Source organism: Acinonyx jubatus, chromosome A3 (assembly GCF_027475565.1).
Source record: "Acinonyx jubatus isolate Ajub_Pintada_27869175 chromosome A3, VMU_Ajub_asm_v1.0, whole genome shotgun sequence".
NCBI classification, from domain to species: Eukaryota; Metazoa; Chordata; class Mammalia; order Carnivora; family Felidae; genus Acinonyx; species Acinonyx jubatus.
The window spans coordinates 60,373,329-60,394,303 of record NC_069388.1 but is presented as its reverse complement, the minus strand read 5'-3'; the positions used below and the strand labels follow the sequence as shown (position 1 = coordinate 60,394,303).

At 39.1% G+C, this 20,975-nt stretch overlaps 1 protein-coding gene across 1 annotated transcript in view; it reads left to right on the top strand.

The window, feature by feature from the left end:
- Positions 1–20,975, top strand: part of VWA3B (von Willebrand factor A domain containing 3B) — a 204,484-nt gene that overhangs the window by 147,890 nt on the left and 35,619 nt on the right. Inside the window, 3 exon segments of the mRNA XM_027072611.2 lie at positions 7,625–7,743; positions 13,117–13,167; positions 19,861–20,062. Of these exon segments, the coding sequence (XP_026928412.2) occupies positions 7,625–7,743; positions 13,117–13,167; positions 19,861–20,062 (372 nt within the window).

Below are 20,975 nucleotides of genomic sequence, written 5' to 3'. Positions count from 1 at the left end.
AGAAAAGTTGGAGAGGTTTGAGGCTGGGAAGGTAAGGGTTGGTCAGGAGGCAAGGCCTGGGTGATTGTGACCCAGGTGGCAACAATGGCAGTGAATCCAAGGCTATTTTTTCTCTTTTTAAAATTTTTTTTAAAAAAACTTCTAAAATTTTTATAGAGAGATAAAGAGAGTGTGAGCAGGGGAGAGGAGAGAGAGAGAATCTCAAGCAGGCTCCATGACCAGTGCAGAGCCTGACACAGGGCTGCATCCCATGACCCTGGGATCATGACCTGAGCCGAAATCAACAGTTGGATGCTCAACATACTGAACCATCCCGGCACTCCCAAGGCTATTTTTGAAGTCAGCTAAGTAGGATTAAACCATGTAGGGCTGAGAAAGAGAAAAATATGGAGTGATTTCCAAGAAGGAAAAACTGGAAGAGTAGTGAAGACCCTGTTCTTTAGGAGAGCATTCTAGTCTTCTGACTCTAGAAAGCAAAGTCAAGGGATGAGGATCAACATTTTTCAGTTGCCTTCCACCATGGACACTTGTGCTTGGTGCCTTTTGTGGCAATGTAGACATTTGTGCTTGGTGCCTTTTGCAGCAACGTAAATTCTCATCACAGACCTGTGAGTAAGTAGCACACTACCCAGCATGCTTACCTTCTTCCATTTTTTATTTATTTATTTTTTTTTAACATTTATTTATTTTTGAGACAGAGAGAGACAGAGCATGAGCAGGGGAGGGTCAGAGAGAGAGGGAGACACAGAATCCTAAACAGGCTCTAGGCTCTGAGCTGTCAGCCCAGAGCCCGATGCGGGGCTCAAACTCACGGACCGCGAGGTCATGACCTGAGCCGAAGTCGGATGCCCAACCAACTGAGCCACCCAGGCGCCCCACCTTCTTCCATTTTTAATGGTAAGAGCAAGAATTATGATGATGATAGAAATATACTGCAGTAAATTGCAATTTCACTCTCAAAGCACACTTTTATTCCTTAATATTTTCTCTGAACGGAAGAGACCCTCACTTATAAATAGGAAGAATAGGAAAACAATAATCTAAAAATATATCTCCCTTAGTGGGACAAAAAAAGTAGACAAAAAAGTAGAATGGAGTTGAAAAGGAAACATGAATCTTAACCCACTTCATTAAGAATTTTAATTGACTCCTACTCCTACGTTGTGTGTATGGCCACATCTGTCTGGGCCGAATTGTAAAGCAGAGTTTGGCTTTGTCCCCAGCTCTTTGTTTCATTCATGACTTATATATGGACTCTTTCTTCTTCTGGAACACAATGCTGCTTTGGTTTTCAATGTTTCCTGGACCAGCATCAAATCTGTCACCTTGGAAATGAAGTATTGAGCAGAGAGGTTGCCCTAGCAACTCTTCATTACAAGATACTAACTGGCACTTATGGTTTCCAACGGACCAGATAATTTTACCTTAGCTCTTTCAAAAAGATTAGTTCTTCACGAAGTCATATACCAAATAAAACTGTTTTAGTTATTTGACAAATCTGGAATTGAAAGCTCTTTATTGCCAATTGCTTCGGAAAAAAAAACCCAAATAATTTGGGAACATTAATCTATCATTGGAAAGTTTACATTATCATAATCAACATCATGATGTCTTTAACAGCTTCCCATCAAGGCTTTCCTGCTTTGCCCTAATCTGGGTTCATTAAGCGCATAGTTCTGTGGTCAGATACCCTGGACTTGCACACTAGCTCTGTCATTTACTCCTGACAGGTCATGGCACAATCCCATTAATATAGTACATGAAGAGCCCTCACACTAGGTACTGAGTGAAGCATTTGATATCAACAAAGTATCTATCTAAAAATTAGAGCAACTTAGTGAAGTTACTGTTCATCTCATCATTTAGCTGATGAAGCTAAGTGCAAAGAGGTTAGGGATGCTGTGAAGGACAGGCATTTTGTTGCTTTCAAATGTGGTAACATTGAACATAATGCAATTATATATTGATAGAAAGGCTTATCTTAATTAAAAATTTAAAAGGACAGTCATTGCAAAACCTAAATATATTCACTGTGTCTAAAAATTAGAAAATACAGATAAGTGAAAAAGAAGGGAACAGTAGAGTCATATTTCCACCACTGATGAATCACTTGGTGGTTGTCAGACCAGACCTTTTTATCTACCTATATATCCTTTATTCTCTGTGTTTGTTTTACCAAGATGAAGTCAAACTCAATGTACAGATTTGTGCCTTAATTTTTACTCAGCAGTCTACAGTGAACATTATTCCAAGTCAACAAGTTTTAATCTACTATGCCAATTAAAATGCTCACTACATTGAAAAAAAATACCTTTTATTTTCTAAAAGTTTAGATGAAAAATGTGAGACATAATCTACCCTGTAGTAAGTAACATATTGTCATGGGTTTATGAGTGATCTTGTTGACACACTGCTTCTTTGCCAGTTAATTCTGTGGTCCTGCTTTCCTTTGTTCTTTGGAGACTGGAGATGTTCCAGTTTGAAAGCAGACGTTTAAGCTTCTACACTCAGCATTTTGTGCAACTGCACTGTCTAAAAAGCCACTGCGTCTGCGTTCAGAGTTACCCATGCAGGATTTGCATGGCTTTTGGGTTTTCATTACACATGTCCCATCAGACCTCTCCTTGGCCAATCTGGCAGCAAGCTCTGGGATATTTGTTGGAAGAACTGATTTAGTTGGAAAAAAAAATGAAATTAGTGAATTCAGTCAGGGTTGAACAATAAATATATAAACACACAATTTCATACTGTTTTCTCATTTTCAAAATGTGGGATTACTGATAAACACAGAATGTTGTCAGGAGGAATTCTACCTGTAGTATGACTTTAACAACTAATAGCTGTTCGTACAGTTCTGTATTCTGCTTTCCTCATTTAGCATATATTATGAACATATTCTCTTGTAATGACCATATTTGGATTAATTTTTAATGGTTGTACCAATATTCAATAATATGAATTACTACAACTTGTTTATTCCCCATGTTGCACAGTTTACTTGGAATTTTTTTTAATATATAAAATTTATTGTCAAATTAGTTTCCATACAACACCCAGTGCTCATCCCAAAAGATGCCCTCTTCAATGCCCATCACCTACCCTCCCCTCCCTCCCACACCCCATCAACCCTCAGTTTGTTCTCAGTTTTTAAGAGGAATTTTTTTTTAATGTTTATTTATTGTTGAGAGAGAGACAGAGCACAAGCAGTGGGGGTGGGCAGAGAGAGAGAGGAAGACACAGAATCTGAAGCAGGCTCCAGCCTCTGAGCTGTCAGTACAGAGCCTGACGTGGGACTCAAACTCACAAACAGTGGGATCATGATCTGAACTAAAGTCGGACATTCAACCGACTGAGCCACCCAGGCACCCCTACTTGGAATTTTAAGAGTGCCTATTTACCTATATTTTTGTTATCACTTAAAAGCAATACACTTAAAAAAATTGCCAATTGTTCTGTGAAAATAGTATTTCATTTTAATTTTCTATTTTCTTGTTTCAGAATAGTTTTCTTATGTAAGCTAAATCTCTTAAAATCTTCTTCACATTATTCATGTTTCTAGCAAATATCTCTTTAAAAATAGCAAGTTACACTTATCCTGTGCCTTAATTACTAAGAATTCAAATTTGGTGGAATCCAGACTTCATTATGTTTTACAATATAGATAAACTTAAAAATTTTTTTGAGCCTTGGCCATTATTTTATTTATAGTTTTAGTCTTTCAGATATTCAATAAATGGTTACTTTGTACATGTATTATGGAGAAAACTAGGGTTTTTTTTTAAAGAAATAAAGAACTGAAGAGTTTAGTGGAGAGGAAAGCCATATAGGAAAACCTGCAGTTCAATGTATATATCTATACAGGGATTGGATGAGAAAATATGTAGAGTACTTAGTGCTTGGCAGAGAGTAAAGGATAAACACTATCACCATTATTGACAACATTATTCTTTTTTTAATGTTTATTTATTTTTGAGAGAGAGAGAGAGCAAGAGCGAGTGGGGTGGGGGGGAGTCAGAGAGAGAGGGAGGCACAGAATCCAATGCAGGCTCCAGGCTCCGGGCTGTCAGCACAGAGCCTGACGTGGGGCTCGAACCCACAGATTGTGAGATCATGCTGAACTAAAAGTCAGGCACTTACCCAACTGAGCCATTGACAAAATTAGGTTGCTTATGGGTTTTCTCTGGTCTAACAGTGGGAAAAATTCTAACAGAATTGGCCGGAATTGACTGTCCATGTATTGACCCACTCTCTTTCTCTCTCTCTGCCTCCCTCCCTGCCCGCCCCCCAGTCCTTCTCTCTCTCTCTCTCTCTTCCTTTACCTCCCTTTCTCATGGTTAAAATTTTCTCACACAGTGTGTGATTATTTTAATACCAATTTGGTAAGACTTCTTTTAGGTTACTCTCAGGAGAATTGAAGTAATACCATGAGGCTCTCTTTTGTTATCAAATATTATCCAAGAGGTTCTCTTGATTTGCATTATGAGAGGTAATAAGTAAACCATTTTCAAAGGTGGTGTGGTCAGGTTTCATTCTCTTTCAAACAGATCTGTCAACTTCTCTGTCCTCCCCACATGCTTCCTTGCAGAAGCTGGGCGGGCATGGTTCTGATCCCTCAAATCCTGTGAGGATGCCCCTTATGACCTCATCGTCACACTGCAATTTGACATCATAAAGAGAATATCCCACAGGACCTCCACGTGACCACCATGTTGTAAAAACTAAGACCACAGATTTAAGGTGTGGAGTATGACTTTGTCTTTCCCTAAATCTGCATGCAGAAAGGAATGAGAGTGGGTGCACACGAGCCAAATTTGAACTACCGCCACACTGAAGTACATGATGGCCATGCAAGGCATGAGATCCAAAACCACAAAAGAGGGAAGTAGAACATTAATATAAGTTATCATGTTGCTAAATATTTTGTGGTGTTGGTCTGCAGTTGAGCCATATGTTGGCACTCTTGGAGAGCTATTTATAGACTTCTAAAGGGGTATTTTTTCCAGGGATGATAAAAATGTAAAGGTCTTTCATTTTGTTGAGATCGATTTCTTTTTCCTCTGAAAGTTTTTGTGATATGTAGCTCTGTTTAGAGAGTTGTGGTTTGGGGGGGGGGGTTGTTTTTGTTTTTGGTTTTTGTGTGTGTGTGTTTTTTTTTTCATTTCCACAAGCTTCAGTCAGTGTTCAAAGTCTAGTCGACTCACCTTTTAACCCACTGTTCTGACCCCTTTCCTTTGACAAAGTTGTGCTGAATTCATGTGTCTGACAAGTAGTGAGGTTTGACTTTGCAGCTCTTAACTTTATTTCTTTCTCCTTAGTTTTCTGCATCTTTGCCTTTTATCTTGTTTGTTTTGGTCTTGATGTTTAAATTACAAAATTAATAGTCTTCTGTTTCAATGTCCATTTTTTCCAAGATTAATTCTATTCCTTAAAATATTCTTTTCCCCATCCATTTCTTCTTATATGTTTTTGTACTTTTATATGACAGTTACTTCTTTGAATAACCTAACAATTATTAATTTTAATTATAATTAATATAAAGTCCAGATGGCTCATGGAATTAATTTCTTCTCTAAATTGACTTTCTGATTATTGATTTTCTCAGCTATCATTTTTGCATATTTTCATTGTATATTTTAGAACTTTAGTACAGTGGCTCATTTTAACAAGATTTTTTTTAATCTTTTTTTTTTCTTTCTCCTTCTGTTTTGCAGTTGCCTAAATCCTTCCCCTGACTCCCTTAATTGGCATTTAGAGCTCTTGTTCCACAGTGATACTGGCATGTGATAGATTCAGAGGGTGGCTTGGTTTGGTTCTGGGTGGTGAGGCTACATCACTGCCCTCTCTCACTTGGCAGAGCCTTCTTCCAGGGGTCAGAGACCCTCATACCAGCACTGGCTTCAGGCACTGAGCCTGCCTTGGGCCCTCATCCTACAGAACACTCATAGTCCTGCTTGCTCTCCAGGAACCGTGTTCCCATGCCATCTTTGGACACAGAGTCAACAAGTCCACAACTTTAGCCCTGCTCACTTGTTCACAGTTCTGGTCAACTTTCTGTCTAGAAATTTATCAACCATGCATCTGACCTTTTTTTCTTTCCTTCTGTTGTATGCATTTTTTCTTAATAACAACAATACTATTTTTGTGTGATTTTGGATGCAAGAGGGAACATAAAAGCATGAACTATATCATCTTGATTGAAAGTAAAGATTTACTTCTCAAAAGCAATTCCCCACATTTTCAAAATGCCTACATGCTGCATATGGTTGGAATAATATATAATTCTGAAACAATATTATAGCTTGGTATTCTGTTATTTAGACTTTTCTTTTTGTTTAAATATTAAGATATGAAATATACCTTTTTATGCACATATATTTATTCATTTATCAACAAATATTTGTTGAAGGCACACTATGTGCCAGGCAATGTTCTAGGGCAATAAGAATGCAGTAGTGAATAAAACAAAATTTCTGCTCTGATGGAGTTTACATTCTACTAAGGAGATATAAGTAATATGCAAACAGGTAAATAGATAAATATATACCATTATAGGTACTATTAAGATGGCATTGAATCATAGGCATCCCCAAACTCAGAAGCAAGCACCAAGTGCAGACAGAAAGACTAGAAAGGAGACTTCTCTTTTTGGTATTCCGCTGTTCTTCTAGAATATGATCACTAAGTCTTCTCTATTTGACATTTATAAGAATATCTTATAAATTGACAAGGAAAATGGTCAACAGATGTTAACTATAATCATATGTTTTCAAGAGAAAATCAAATGTAAAATAAATATATGAAAAAGATGTTTAACCCAAGTAGTAATTTACAAAGTAGCAACAAGGGGAACCTTTTTCTTAAAAATTGCTCACTCTCATCAATTTGACAGGGGCTTATGAAGATAATGCTTGATTCTGGCTAGAGTTTCATGAAACAGTTGTTTTGTGTGTGTGGTGGTGGTGATTTTAAAAATACATGGTTTGGGGTGCCTGGGTGTCTCAGTTGGTTGGGCATCCGACTTCAGCTCAGGTCATGAACTCACGGTTCATGAGTTCGAACCCCGCTTTGGGCTCTGTGCTGACAGCTCAGAGCCTGGAGCCTGCTTCGGATTCTGTGTCTCCCTCTCTCTGTGCCCCTCCCCAACTCACACTCTGTCTCTCTTTCTCTCAAAAATACAGATTAAAGAAAAAAAATTTTTTAATAAATAAATAATAAAAATATATAGTTTGGGGGCACCTAGTGGCTCAGTCAGTTAAATATCTGACTTTTGATTTCAGCTCAGATCATGATCTCATGGTTTGTGAGTTACAGCCCTGGGTCACACTCTGCACTGTGACAGTGTAGAGCCTGCTTGGGATTCTCTTTCTCCCTTCTCCCACTCTCACGCTCTCTCTCAAAAACAAACTTTAAAAAAAAATCCATATCTGTATATCTATAGTTTTAAAATTATAAAAATGTTAGCAATGATATCTCTGATTCTTTTCTTTATGATTTTCTGTATTCTCTAATTTTTCTATAATTATATTGATTTTATAGTCAGAAAAACATACTTTATGGCTGTGTAGATCATTTTTGAAGGTGTTAACCTATCAAATGACACTTTCCTTTGGTATTTGATGTGTAGGTGTTCCCTCTGGCACATGTGTGCAATGACACAAATAAGATGATGTTAATTAACCCCCAAGGAGTCAAGCTCAATATCTACAAGCAAAAAGTGGAACAGGCAATTAAGAGCTATGAAAAGTGAGTATCGTTCCTGGCTGCTCTTTAATGACTGTGGGATTTGTTTGTTTTGGCTTGTTTTCTCTTGTTTTAGCTTAGATTTTTAATTTTTAATTTTTAATTTATTTATTTTTTTAATGTTTGTTTATTTTTGAGAGAGAGACAGAGCACAAGAGGGGGAGGGGCAGAGAGAAAAGGTGACATGGAATCCGAAGCAGGCTCCAGGCTCCAAGCTGTCAGTATAGAGCCTGATGCGAGGCTTAAACTCACGAAAACACGAGATCATGACCTGAGCCTAAGTCGGATGTTTAACCGACTGAGCCACCCAGGTGCCCCTAGCTTAGATTTTTAAAAATCTGGAGCAGATATTTAATAATTGCCCATAAGGAAGATGAATAGTAGCATCCACAAACATAGGTGCTTCCTATTTGCCAAGCACTGCATTAAGTACATTACCTGAATAAATCCAACAGAGTTTTAAAGAAACCATCCTCTCTCTCCAAAAGCTATAGAAATCTCATGTTTCCATGAGATCTTTAAAGCTTTCCTGTTAGCAAAGTGCATTTGATCATTTTCTGCACCTAACGTTTTGTAAAGTGAATAATAAAACTTCACAATAATGAGATAATGGAGATAATATGTGTCTCCTACTATATAAACCATTTCTTACCAAGCTCAGGAAGATGATCAAGTTGGCTCGAGTGAAAGTTACACTCTTAAATAGTCCCTGTGTTAGTGCTGACATGGGGCCTTATTTCACAAGGGCCGAAGCCTGGTCTCACCCCTTACCTAACTCCATGGTCACCTTCCATCCCACTCCCAGCACTTTATTGATCCTTTGTGCATAGCACATAAACTTTGAGCATGTCCAGCTTCTCTAGGCAGGCCTTTTCATGGTTCTAGAAGCTGTGCAGCTGGGTTTTCACTTACTGCCATGTGAGTGGGAGAAATGAAATAAAGTACATGAAAGTTAATGACATGTCCTAGCCAGCATATGCTGGTCTGTTATCATTTTGCACTGTGCTAAGTGTGTGTTCAAAAGAAGCATAAAGTCTGACTCCTGCCATGTGGGGTACACAATCCAGTCCAGAAGCTGGCCTTTCCCTACTGTGCCCATCACAGGCCTCTGCGAATCTCCTTTCACTGGAGACTTCTGCCCTCACCTAAGAATGGAGGATGGCTTACATGAGTTCTTCAGTTGCCTCCAGCCTCCTCAGGACTTCTCTTTTCCACCCTTCGTGTCTCTTGCAGACAGCATGGACTATGCCAAGGCTCATTCTTCTCCATGGGCCTGAGGCTCTGCTCTGTAGATCCCCCCCACCTCTGCTGTACATGGGGGGCTGCCCCTCTTCTCCTCCTCTCCCCCTGTGCCAGGCAGTCCTTCCCTTGCCTCCCAGCAATGCTGCCCCTCTTCTCATCCCCCGGCTGGTCTCTTTCCTTCCTGTCTTGCCTAAGCTCTAGTGGCCCTCCTCTGAGAGCCCTTTCCAAGATGACTCCACCACCCACCCTGCATGTGGCCCTCAGAGGGCTCACAGCTTCTGCACAGGCCTGTCTCCCCACTGCAAGGACGTCAGCTTCCAAGGGCAAGGGCTTAGCAGCCTTACTTTCCCCCCTTGTCCCCTCTCCCTAGTAGGTGTTGCTATGTATTGTATTTGGTAATGTATTTGGCTGCTGGAATTTAATTTGAATTTTATCTAATTCACATTTAGTTATTAAAATTCATCAGTTATTCAAAATATAATACAATAATGTCATTCATATTATAATTGAATTTGCTTGACTCAGTCAAATATTTGAGTTCTAGAATCCCCTGGTCTGTGAAAGCCTGGTGCAGGGCCATAAGCTAGGGCTTTGACATCCCAATTCTGGGTTTCATTCTTGGTTCAGATATCTACTTGGCAGGTCAAGTAACAGTTGCTGGCTTTAGGTTCCTTCTTTATAAAATCTACCTCACAGGGTGGCTGTGAGGGTTATGTAAATTATATATAAAGAACAATTAATGTTGATACTTCCTCCTTTAATTCCCTGAATCTGTTAATCCTATTATATACTGAGTGTAATAGTCACATAGCTCCTCCCTGTGCACTGACATTTTCCCTTTCTGCGAGACAAGGATCCCTCCTTCCCTAATAGCAAAACCAAAATGCAGACATAGTGATTTGTCCCACTCTTACTTCCAATGAGTGAATCTGGAAAAGCCTTTTAGTAACCCCCAGAGAAATGTTACACTATATTGTTATTATTAATAATAACATTACTTTTAGTATGGTTAATTTTATTTAAAATTCAATATCATTGAATTAATGTGACATTAATGTAATATTTACATTAAATGAATTTTTTATTATTATTTAATAATCAATTAATACTAACATTAATATTACACAGATACAGAACAAAACTTCCTGATCTTTCACATTCAGTAGTATTTAAGGATTTTATTGGCATAAGTGTCAATTCCCTTTTCCATCTTGTGTGACCTTTCTAAAGATACACATAATTAAGGAGACTTGGTTTACTCCCACCCCATCCCAATATAACATTTCTAAGGAATTTCCCTTCACAAGTAAGCCAAATATAACCCTAAATTTGTTTGATTAGCGATGACCAGACAATTGAGAAATTCACAGCCCTTTGGCCAAAGTAGGGACATAAACTAGCTATTTTGGTCACACTTAGTGGCTATGTGTGGGAGTCCTTCTGTTTCAATATTTTAAAAATTGAGGTGTACCTGGGTGGCTCAATTGGTTAAGCATCCAACTTCAGCTAAGGTCATGATCTCACGGTTTGTGAGTTCAAGCTTGGCATCAGGTTCTGTGCTGACAGCTCGGAGCCTGGAGCCTGCTTCAGACTCTGTGTCTCCCTTTCTCTCTGCCTCTCCTCCACTCATACTCTGTGTCTCTCTCAAAAATAAATAAACATTAAAAAAAATTTTTTAAAGAATTGAGATAGCAATTTTTGTGTGTCTGAATATAAACTTTGAATGAAGATTGCCAGAACTGGCTGGCTTCTGGGGTGATTTTTCTGCAGCTTTTCGATTTTGAGTATAAGGTCAAGGTTGTGGCCCTCAGACCCACAGGAGAAGCATCAGTTCTAACCTGGCTGTGGGAACATGCTTAGTAACCTCTTTCTAAGACCTCCAAGATGCTCGGCCTGCTGGTTAGACTGCTGAAGTGTCGTTAGTTACAAGTTGCTTTGCAAATGAGTCAATTCTTGGCACAAGGTGATTTGTCAACTAGAGATATAGAGAGCTAGTGAATGCAAGCCGTCAACCAAGTTTCACCCTCCTAAAACAAGAGGAAAACTGTGGTTAGTAAAATCCCTGAATGAAGGGGCTGGGCCAGCATCAGAGAAGTCCTCATGTCCGTGCCCTCTCAGCATCTTGCAGGGACAGCCCTCATCCCACACCCTCAGTGGCTTTTCCACTGTCACCTGGCCAGTCAGTGGAGCCTCGATTGACACACTCTCAGTTGCACTCAGTTCATGCCCACACACTTTTTCTGCCCTGTGTGCTTTGAAGTATTTCAGCATAGATGGAAAATAGGGAAATAATAGAAGTTATGTAAGTGTGCTCTTAGAAAAGTATTTTCTAAAGGATTGATTTAAAATTAGCGGGATGTGCTAGCTAATTGGGCCCCATTCACTAAGGGTTTCTCAGTTTCCAAGCCTTGCCCATCTTCAGAACCTGGAGGGAATAATCACAGAGTTATTCCTGGTCACTTTATATGTACATCTCAATCCTCCCAGCACCAAAGTAGGTGGTGTTATCCTTGTTTCAGCAATAAGAAAACAGAATTTCAAAAAGTTACGTAACACAGGATCACACAGCAGCAAAGTAGAGGCACTGAGATTTGAACCTAGACCCATGTAGCTACAAAGCCCTTGTCTTCACTCCCAGCCTCCTTAATACACTGCCTCTACTTTCAAGGTCTAGATTTAAGGGGATTTTTAAATGAAGTTGTGTTTTTGTTTTTGTTTTCAGAGAAGCATACACACACAAACCAAAAATGCATCCTATGAGTCCTTTGAACAAATCTTAGAAGCCCCGCTTACCAATATACGGACCATGTAATTAAAGAAACCTAATTTCCAAATAGGCCCCAAAGAACCAACAACATCCAAGCGAGACAGAAGCACTGAGCTGGCTTATTTCCCGTTTCCTGACTGTTTGTATCACTTAACAGAGCATTTAGCCGCATCAGACAGGTTCTATGTGCTGTGCACATGCTGGCTCATTGAGCCCTCACAGCAACTCTAGGAACAAGGTACTGTTATTATCCACATTCTACAGAGAAGTTGGCTGCTGGCCCAAGGTCTCACAGCCAATAAGAGGAGAAAGCTAACTGAGCTTTGGGACCAGGCAGTCTGGCTCCAGAGCCTGTGCTATTCACTGCATGCCAGACCCGCTTTCCCATGGTCTCACCAGGCTCATGGAGGGAAATCAGGCAGGGTAACACCACCCAGAGTGTTCTCAGAGTCCTGTGCCTCTGACACTGAGTCCATTGGTTGGAGAATGCCTCCTGGAGAGGAGCAGGATTTTCCCACCTCATTTTATTGAAGCTTTGTTTTTCATGGAACCCTAGCTCACTGCCCGTGGAGCCAGTGTTTTTTGCCCTGCACTTCAGGAGGCTTACCTTGAGTGATGATGTAGTGGTACAGAATTAGGTGTACAGGATGGGGCTAGAACCTCTGAAAGAAGCAGCCCTGATTCATAACAAGAACAGAAGCTGTGACGACCCCATAGAAACCACTGGCATCAGCCTCCTCCTTTCCTGTTGGGTTGACATTGCCTCTCCACAAACATATTCAGGGATGAGCTTCAGAAAGTTTCAGCACTGCCACTGCCCACCAGCCATGATGAATGAGCAGGACACCTCATCTGCTTGCCCCTCCCAGTGGCCTCGTTTGGAAAACAAGTTGGTCAAGCTGGTTGATCTCTAAAATGTGTCCTGATCCTATTATTTCTGACCCCTTTAGCCCCCTTTGCTCTGAAAATCCAGGTAGAAGAATATCTATAGAAGGTAAACTAAGGGCACAGTTATACTCTTCCATAGGAAGAAAAACAACAAGTGTTTAGAGACCCCTTTGTGCCAAGAAAATCACAGCCCTTTTGTTTACTGCCATTTCTTAGCCTGGGTTTCACCTGATTCAGTGGAGACCTGTGCCCTCCTTTAGTATTTAACACAACTGCTACAAAGCCATGAGGCTTCTGCAGCAATGCCAAGGAAGGGAGATACTCCCATCCAATATCTTTAAGCAAATGGCAGTGGCATGGTCCAATGGGTGCGTCACTTGGCTTGGGAGCTTCCTGCTGTGCCCTTCAGAGCCTGGGGTCAACCTTGTGCCATGAAATGAAAGTACTGCTACTAACTAATCATTGATTTTTTTAAACAGGCGCTTGAATAAAATTGTTTGGCAAGCGTTATCTCAAGAGGAAAAAGAAAAGTAAGCCAGTTCCTCTTTACTTTCTTTTTTTATTTTGGTGAAAGTCATATAACCTACAATTAACTGTTTTAAAGTGTACAGTCAGTGGTATTTATTCAAAATGTACAACCACCCCCCTCCCTTATCACCTCAGAAGAAACACCTTCTACCTATTATGTAATCCTTCCCCAAACCTCTCTCCCCCTCTGGTAACCACTAGTCTGCTTTCTGTCTCTGTGCATTTGCCTGTTCTGGGTAGTTCATAAGAAAGGGATCATACAACATGTGACATTTCATGTCTGGCTTCTTTCACTTAGTTTTGCAAAAACGATGTTTCCCAGTTGCAGCATGCATAGTATTTCATTTCTTTTTATGCTTCTGCATTGATCCATTATGTGTATACCAGCTCTTTATCCATTGGTGGCTATTCGGGTTGTTTCCACTTTGGGGCTACTAAGGACAAGGCTACCATATACATTCATGTAGAAGTTGCTTTGTGGACATATGCTTGCATTTCTCTTGGGAACATATCTAGGGGTGGATTTTCTGGGTCACAGGGTAATCTATGCTTAACTTTTTGAGGAGCCACCAAACTTCTTCAGGGCAACTGCACTATTTTACATTCTTACCAGCAATGTATGAGGGTTCCTGTTTCTCCACATCCTTGCCAACATTTGTTATTTTACCTTTATATATATTTACTTTTATATTTTACATACATGTGTATGTGTGTGTGTGTGTGTGTAACTAAAGCCATCCCGGTGGCCTCGTGGGTGTAAAGTGATAACTCATTGTGGTTTTCATTTGCATTTTCTTAACGCTCAGTAATTAAAAAAAATTTTTTTAATATTTATTTTTGAGAGACAGAGCATGAATGGGGGAGGGGGAGAGAGAGAGAGGGAGACACAGAATTCGAAGCAGGCTCCAGGCTCTGAACTGTCAGCACAGATCCCAATGCAGGGCTCAAACCCACAAGCCGTGAGATCATGACCCAAGCCGAGGTCAGACGCTCAACTGACTAAGCCACCCAGACACCCCTAATGATCAGTAATGTTAACTATTCTTTCACATGCTTGTTGGCCATGAATATATCTTCTTTGGAGAAATGTTATTCAAGGTCTTTGCTCATTTTTAATTGGATTATCTTGTCATTGTTGTTGAGGTGTAGGAGTTCTTTATATATTCTGGATTTTAACCACTTATCAGATAGATGATTTTCCTTTTTCTTTTTTTTTTAAGTTTATTTATTTTGAAAGAGAGAGAGAGAGAAGAGAAGGGGCAGAGAGAGAGGAAGAGAGGGGATCCCAAGCAGGCTGTGCGCTGCCAGCCCAGGGCCCGACACGGGATTTATCTCACCATCGTGAGAACATGACCTGAGCTGAAACCAAGAGTTGGATGCCCAACTGACTGAGCCATCCAGGCGTCCCTCCAGTAGATGATTTTCAGATACTTTCTTTCTTTCCAAAGGTTGTCTTTATACTCTCTTGATATTTTCCTCTGATGCGTAGTTTTTATGTTTGATGTAGTCCCATTTGTCTATGTTTACATTTGTGTCTGGGCTTCGGGTGTTCTATCCAAGAAATCATTGCCAAATCCAATATCATGAAGCTTTCCCCCTATATATTTTTTCTAGGAGTTTTATAGTTTTTGGCCTTCTGTTCAGGTCTTTAATCCATTTTGTTTTGAGTTAATTTTTATGTATGGTATACATTAAGGGTTCCAGCTTCATTCTTTTGCATGTGGATATCCAGTTTTACCAGAACCATTTGTCAGAGATGGTCCTGTCCTCCATGGTGAGGTCTTGGCACCTTTGATGATCATTTGACCATCTATATATGCATACACATAGGAGTTTATTTCTAGACTCTTTATTCTGTTCCACTGATCATGTTTGTCTTTATGTCAGTACCACAGCATTTTGATTATGGTAGCTTTGTATAATATGTCCTGAAATCAGGAAATGTGAGGCCTTCAACTTTGTTCTTTTTCGAGATTGTTTGGCTATTTGGAGCCCCTTGAGGTTTCATGAATTAGGATGATTTTTTCTACTTCTGCAAAACATGCCATTGAGATTTTGATAGGGACTGCATTGAATCTGTAGATTAATTTGGGTAGTATGGATATTTTAACAATATTAAATCTTCTAATTCATGAATACAGCATGTCTTTCCCGTTTATTTGCATCTTTTTAATGTTTTTTCCCATGATGTTTTATAGTTTACAGTGTGCAAATCTTTTACATCCTTGGTTAATTTTATTCCTAAGTATCTTACTCTTTTTGGTGCTATTTTACGTGGGATTATTGTCTTAATTACCCTTTTGGATTGTGCATTCGTAGGGTATAGAAACAAAACTGATTTTTCTGTGTTGATATTTTATCCTGCTACTTTGTTGAATTTATTTATTAGTTCTAATAATATTTTTATGGGATCTTTAGGGGTTTCTACATATAAAATCATGTCATCTGTGAACAGATATGATTTTATTTCTTTCCAGTTTGGATGTTTTTTTAGTTTCTTTTTCTTATCCAATTTCTCTGGATAGGACTTTCAGTACTTTGCTTAATAAAAATAGTAAGAGTGGACATTCTTGCTTTGTTCTGTTCTGAGAGGAAAAGTTTCCAGTTATTGACTGTTGAGGATGATGTTAGCTGTGGGCTTTTCATATGAGGCCTTTACTATGTTGAGGTAGCTTCCTTCTATTCTGGCTTATTGGGTGTCTTTTCTTTTTTTTCCATGAAAGGGTGTGAATTTTGTCAAATGATTCTTCTGCATCACTTGAGATGATCAAGTGGTTTTTTTCCTTCATTGTTAATATGATGTGTCACATCAATTTTTATATGGAATCATCCTTGCATTACAGGAACAAATCTCACATTTAATGGTATATAATCCTTTTAATAGGCTGTTACATTTGTTTGCTAATGTTTTGTTGAAGATTTTTGCATCAGTGTTCAAAAGGGTTATTGGCCTGTAGCTTCTTTGTAGTATTTTTGTCTGGCTTTGGTGTGGGGAAATGCTGGCTTCATAGAATGAGTCTGGAAATACTCCTTCCTCTGCAGTTTTGGAAGTATTTAAAGAAGATTGGTGTTAATTCTTTAAATGTTTGGTAGAATTCTCCACTAAAGCTATTTGGTACTGAGCTTATATTTGTTGGAAGGTATATGTTTACTGAATCAGTCTCCTTTCTAGTTATAGGTCTCCTCAGATTTTTTTATTTCTTCATGATTCAGTCTAGCTGATAGTGTGTTTCTAGGATTCTATCCCTTTCTTCTAGGTTATCCAGTTTGTGTGTATAAATGATTATAGCAGTTTCTCATAACCCCTTTTATTTCTGTAGCTTTACTTGTAATGTCTCCTTTTTCCTTTCTGATTATGGTTATTTGAGTCTTCCATCTTTTTTTTCTTAGTTAATCTAGCTGAACATTTTTCAGCTATGTTATTCTTTCTAAAAATCAACACTTTCATTGATTTTTTTCTATTTTTTTTTTGTAATCTATTTTACCTATTTCTGCTCTAATCTATATTTTTTCCTTCCTTCTACTAACTTTGGATTTAGTTTGTTCTTTTTCTAGGCTATTGGTTTGAGATCTTTCTTCTTTTTTAATGTAAGTATTTAGCACAATAAATTTTTTCTCCCGGTACTGGTTTTATGGTATTTTGTATATTTTGTTATTTTGTGTTTTCATTTTCATGTATCTCAAGATATTTTCTAATCTCCCTTGTGATTTCTTCTTTGACCCATTGGCTGTTTAAGAGTGTGGTGTTTAATTTGCATCTGCTTTTAATTTTCTAATTTTGTGCCATTGTGATTAGAGAAGATAGTCTTTTATGATTTCCATTTTGAAAACTTTTTTTTCTGTTTATTTATTTTTGAGAGAGAGAGACAGAGTGCAAGTGGGGGAGGGGCAGAGAGAGGGGGATACACAGACTCTGAAGCAGGCTCCAGGCTCTGAGCCTGATGCAGGGCTCAAAGTCGTGAACCACGAGATCATGACCTGATCTGAAGTCAGACACTTAACCGACTGAGCCACCCAGGTGCCCCATCGATTTTGAAAACTTGTAACACTTGTTTCATGGTCTAACCTGTAGTCTGTCCCAGAGAATGTTTCATGAGCACATATGAAGAATATGTATCCTACTGTTGGCTAGTGGTATATTCTGTACACACCTATTAGATCCAGTCAGTACATGGTATTGTTCAAGTACTCTGTCTCCTTATTGACCATCTGTCTGGTTGTTCTATCAATAGTGGAAAATGGGGATTGAAATCTCTTACTTTTATTATGTTGCTATCTATTTCTCTTTTCAATTCTGTCAATATTTGCTTCATGTATTTGAGAGCTCTGACACTGGTGCATATATATCTATAATTGTCATATTTTCCTGGTGGATTGACCCTTGTATCATTATATAATATCCTTCTTTGTCTCTTGTAACAATTTATGGCTTAAAGTAGTAATAATTTGCTGATTTTTTTTTCTGCTTGATCAAGTCTGCTTTTAAACTTCTCTAGAGATTTTTTCATTTCAGTTATTATATTCTTCAGATCCAGAATTTCTCTTTTTTATAGTTCTCTTTTTTATAGTTTCTATATTTTTGTTGATATTCTTACTTTGTTCATGCATCATTTTCCTGATCCTGTGTAGTTGTCTGTGTTCTCTTCGAGCTCATTGAAATCTTTAGGACAGTTATTTTGAATTTTTTTGTCACGTTGTTCATAGATCTCCATTTCTTTTTTTTTTTAATTTAATTTTTTTTAATTTACATCCAAATTAGCATATAGTGCAACAATAATTTCAGGAGTAGATTCCTTAATGCCCCTTACCCATTTAGCCCATTCACCCTCCCACAACCCCTCCAGTAACCTTCTGTTTGTTCTCCATATTTAAGAGTCTCTTATGTTTTGTCCCCTCCCTGTTTTTATATTATTGTTGTTTCCCTTCCCTTATGTTCCACAGGTCTCCATTTCTTTAGGGAAGATTTCTGAAGACGTACTTTATTCCTTTGATTGGGCCACCTTTCCCTGTTTCTTTGTATGCCTTAGAATCTTTAGTGGAGATTTGAATATTTGAAAAAGGACACTTCTCCTGGTCTTTATAGACTAGCTTCTTCTTCTTCTTTTTTTTTTTTTTTTTAGACTAGCTTCTTATAGGAAATGACCATCACCAGTCATCTGGGTTAGAGATTCTGGGGATCTTTCAAACCTTTTCTGGGATATGTCTTCTCCAGCCTTGTATATGAAATTTCTGTCAAATAGGTTTGCCCCTTCCTTCTCAGAAGCCCATAATCTCTTTCTCCCCCTGGTGTCTGTTTTTGGTATTGCAGTGTCTCTGGTGCTGCAATAAGCCATGGATAGTCCTCTTTTTTCTCAAGCTACCCCTAACATGTATCCAGAATATATCACCATTCCCATCAGTGTTCTGAGTCAGATAAGATGGAAACCAGTCCCTTGGGAAGCCTCCCAGAACTCCAGAGTATTGGATGCACGTTCCAATCCTCCTTCCCTCCCAAGGGGGAAGCCACAATTTACGAGTTGTCTCCCACTTGTGCTGCCCTATATCAGGGAAGCAGGGGGACTAGGAAGGCAAAATGCAACAACCTTTTTTATCCACTTTAATCCACTATTCTTTTTTAGCTTCGAGTTCATCTTGAGTGCTGTAAGTTCTTAACTGGTTTCTGGAATCCTTACAAAGGGAATTTGGTCCATATATTGATTAGTCAGTATTTCCTGGTTGGGGGCTGGGGTTATGAATGGGAGCCTGGGGGTTCTTATTCCACCATCTTAATGACATCACTCCATTCAGATTTTTTAATAAGAATTTTTTCTGTTATCTGGAGATAGGTTTGTTTGTGGATTGAGTCCTGTGGCTGTGCTGGGTTTAAACTGTACTCTTTCAATACCCTAAATCTAAAGGAAGTGATGCTTTCAGCAGTAAGAAAATGATAATTATGAAATGCCTTGCACTCTCTCTGTTGCTCCCTCTCTTTCTTCCTCATGCTCCCCTGCCTCTCTCCCCCTCCTCCTCTTTCTTTCTCTCCCCCTCCAGGCGTGTCTGATGCAGCAGAAGCTGGACTGGAAGTAGACTCCATCACACCACACTGGCTTCCTCTGGAGTCCCACAACCTGTATTCATCAGCTCATAGAATGTTTGCCTTCTGTTCTTTGTGTCCCAAAACAATGAAGCCAGAAAGTTTAGGCCTGTTTAGGCTTATAAAAGGAGAGGAGATCAAAATAGCTAGAGTGAGCTGGTACAAGAATTACTGCACTGAGGCAAATATTTGGCTTATGTTTTGCTTCCCTTCCCTTTGCTTTGCTGTGTTCCCAGGGTTACTGCTGGGCATAGCATGTGAAATCTCTTTGAAGCTCATTTTTGGTCCTGCCAAATGTTGGGCCTAGGGAGAAAGGAATGAGTTCCAAATATGCCGAAAAAATTGAAAATAAGGCTATGTGTGTAAAACTTCTTTAAAGTCAGATAATCCAATTAGGTAGTAGGGAAGAGTGCCTATTGTAATTCACAGAGATGGTCATTTTTAACTCATACAAGCCACCACAGTGGTCCTCTGATGGACCAGAGTGTGTGCCCATCATTGTGTCAACTGATAGCTAACATCTGTCTGAGAGATGGTTCTCAGGAGAGGTTTTACTGAAAAGTATCTTTCCATGTTGTTTCCATTATGATCACTTTCTTTGTGTTTTTTTTTTTCTTTTTAGGTTAGATGCATACAAGCCAATGCGGTACTTGGAAAACAAGGCAGCTTTAAATGGGGCATTAGAACGGTTGAATTGGCCCATTTCACTGAAGGAGCTGTCAATGCTGGAAAATGAAATCCTAGCTGGGAAAATGTATATCCAACAGGCCATGGAACTCCAGGAGGCTGCCAAGAAGGAGAATTATGTGAACAAGAGAGGAGAGGTAGGTGCCATGGAGGTGTTGATATGTCCTTCCTCCCTCCTGTCCCAAGTCATTGCCATCCCTGCATTGGCCTTCCTACCCCCTCCTGCACCCCCCTCCACACCGATTTCTAAAAGAGTTAGAGCCAACCCATTAAAGTGACAGGATTTCCTTTCAACAGAAAGGAAATGCCATTCGATTTTACTGTGGCCTTTTTTTTTTTTAAACGAAACTAAACAGAAGTATAATGTAGTGATCAAAGGCCTGAACTTTGATTTGAGCCACAGCAGGGTCCAGCCTCAGATATGCTACCTAATCCCTATGTTATCTTGGCCAGGTACTCCATCTGAATCTTAGGTCTTTTAATCTGTAAAATAGGAATATTACTAGTATTTGTCTCACAGGGTTATTATGGGAGTAAAATGACTTCTTAAAGTACTTCATGTTGAAAGCCCCCCCCCAAGTGTTAGTAATTATTACTAATAAAACAAACTTTTCAAAAAGAAAAAAATGATTTCTAATCCAACTGCCTTATTACTACCACTTTGGATCACTTACTTTTAGCTTTCTTTTCCTCCTTGAATAAATTTTTTATATAGAAGCAGTCATAATCTCCATAATTATTTCGTATTCTCCTCTTTAATTATAGGTGACACACAGCGTTATATTAGTTTCAAGTGTACAATATAGTGCTTTGACAATTTAGTTTCTTATGCTATGCTCATCACAGTGTAGATACCCTCTGTCACCATACAACACTAGTACGGTACCATTGACTATATTCCCTATGCTGTACGTTTCATCCCCAGGACTTATTCATTCAGACCTGTACCACTTCCTCCCCTTTACCCCTTTTGCCCATCCCCAACCCCTTTCTCTCTGGCAACCATCAGTTTGTTCTCTGTATTTATAGCTCTGTTTCTTCTTCTTTTTG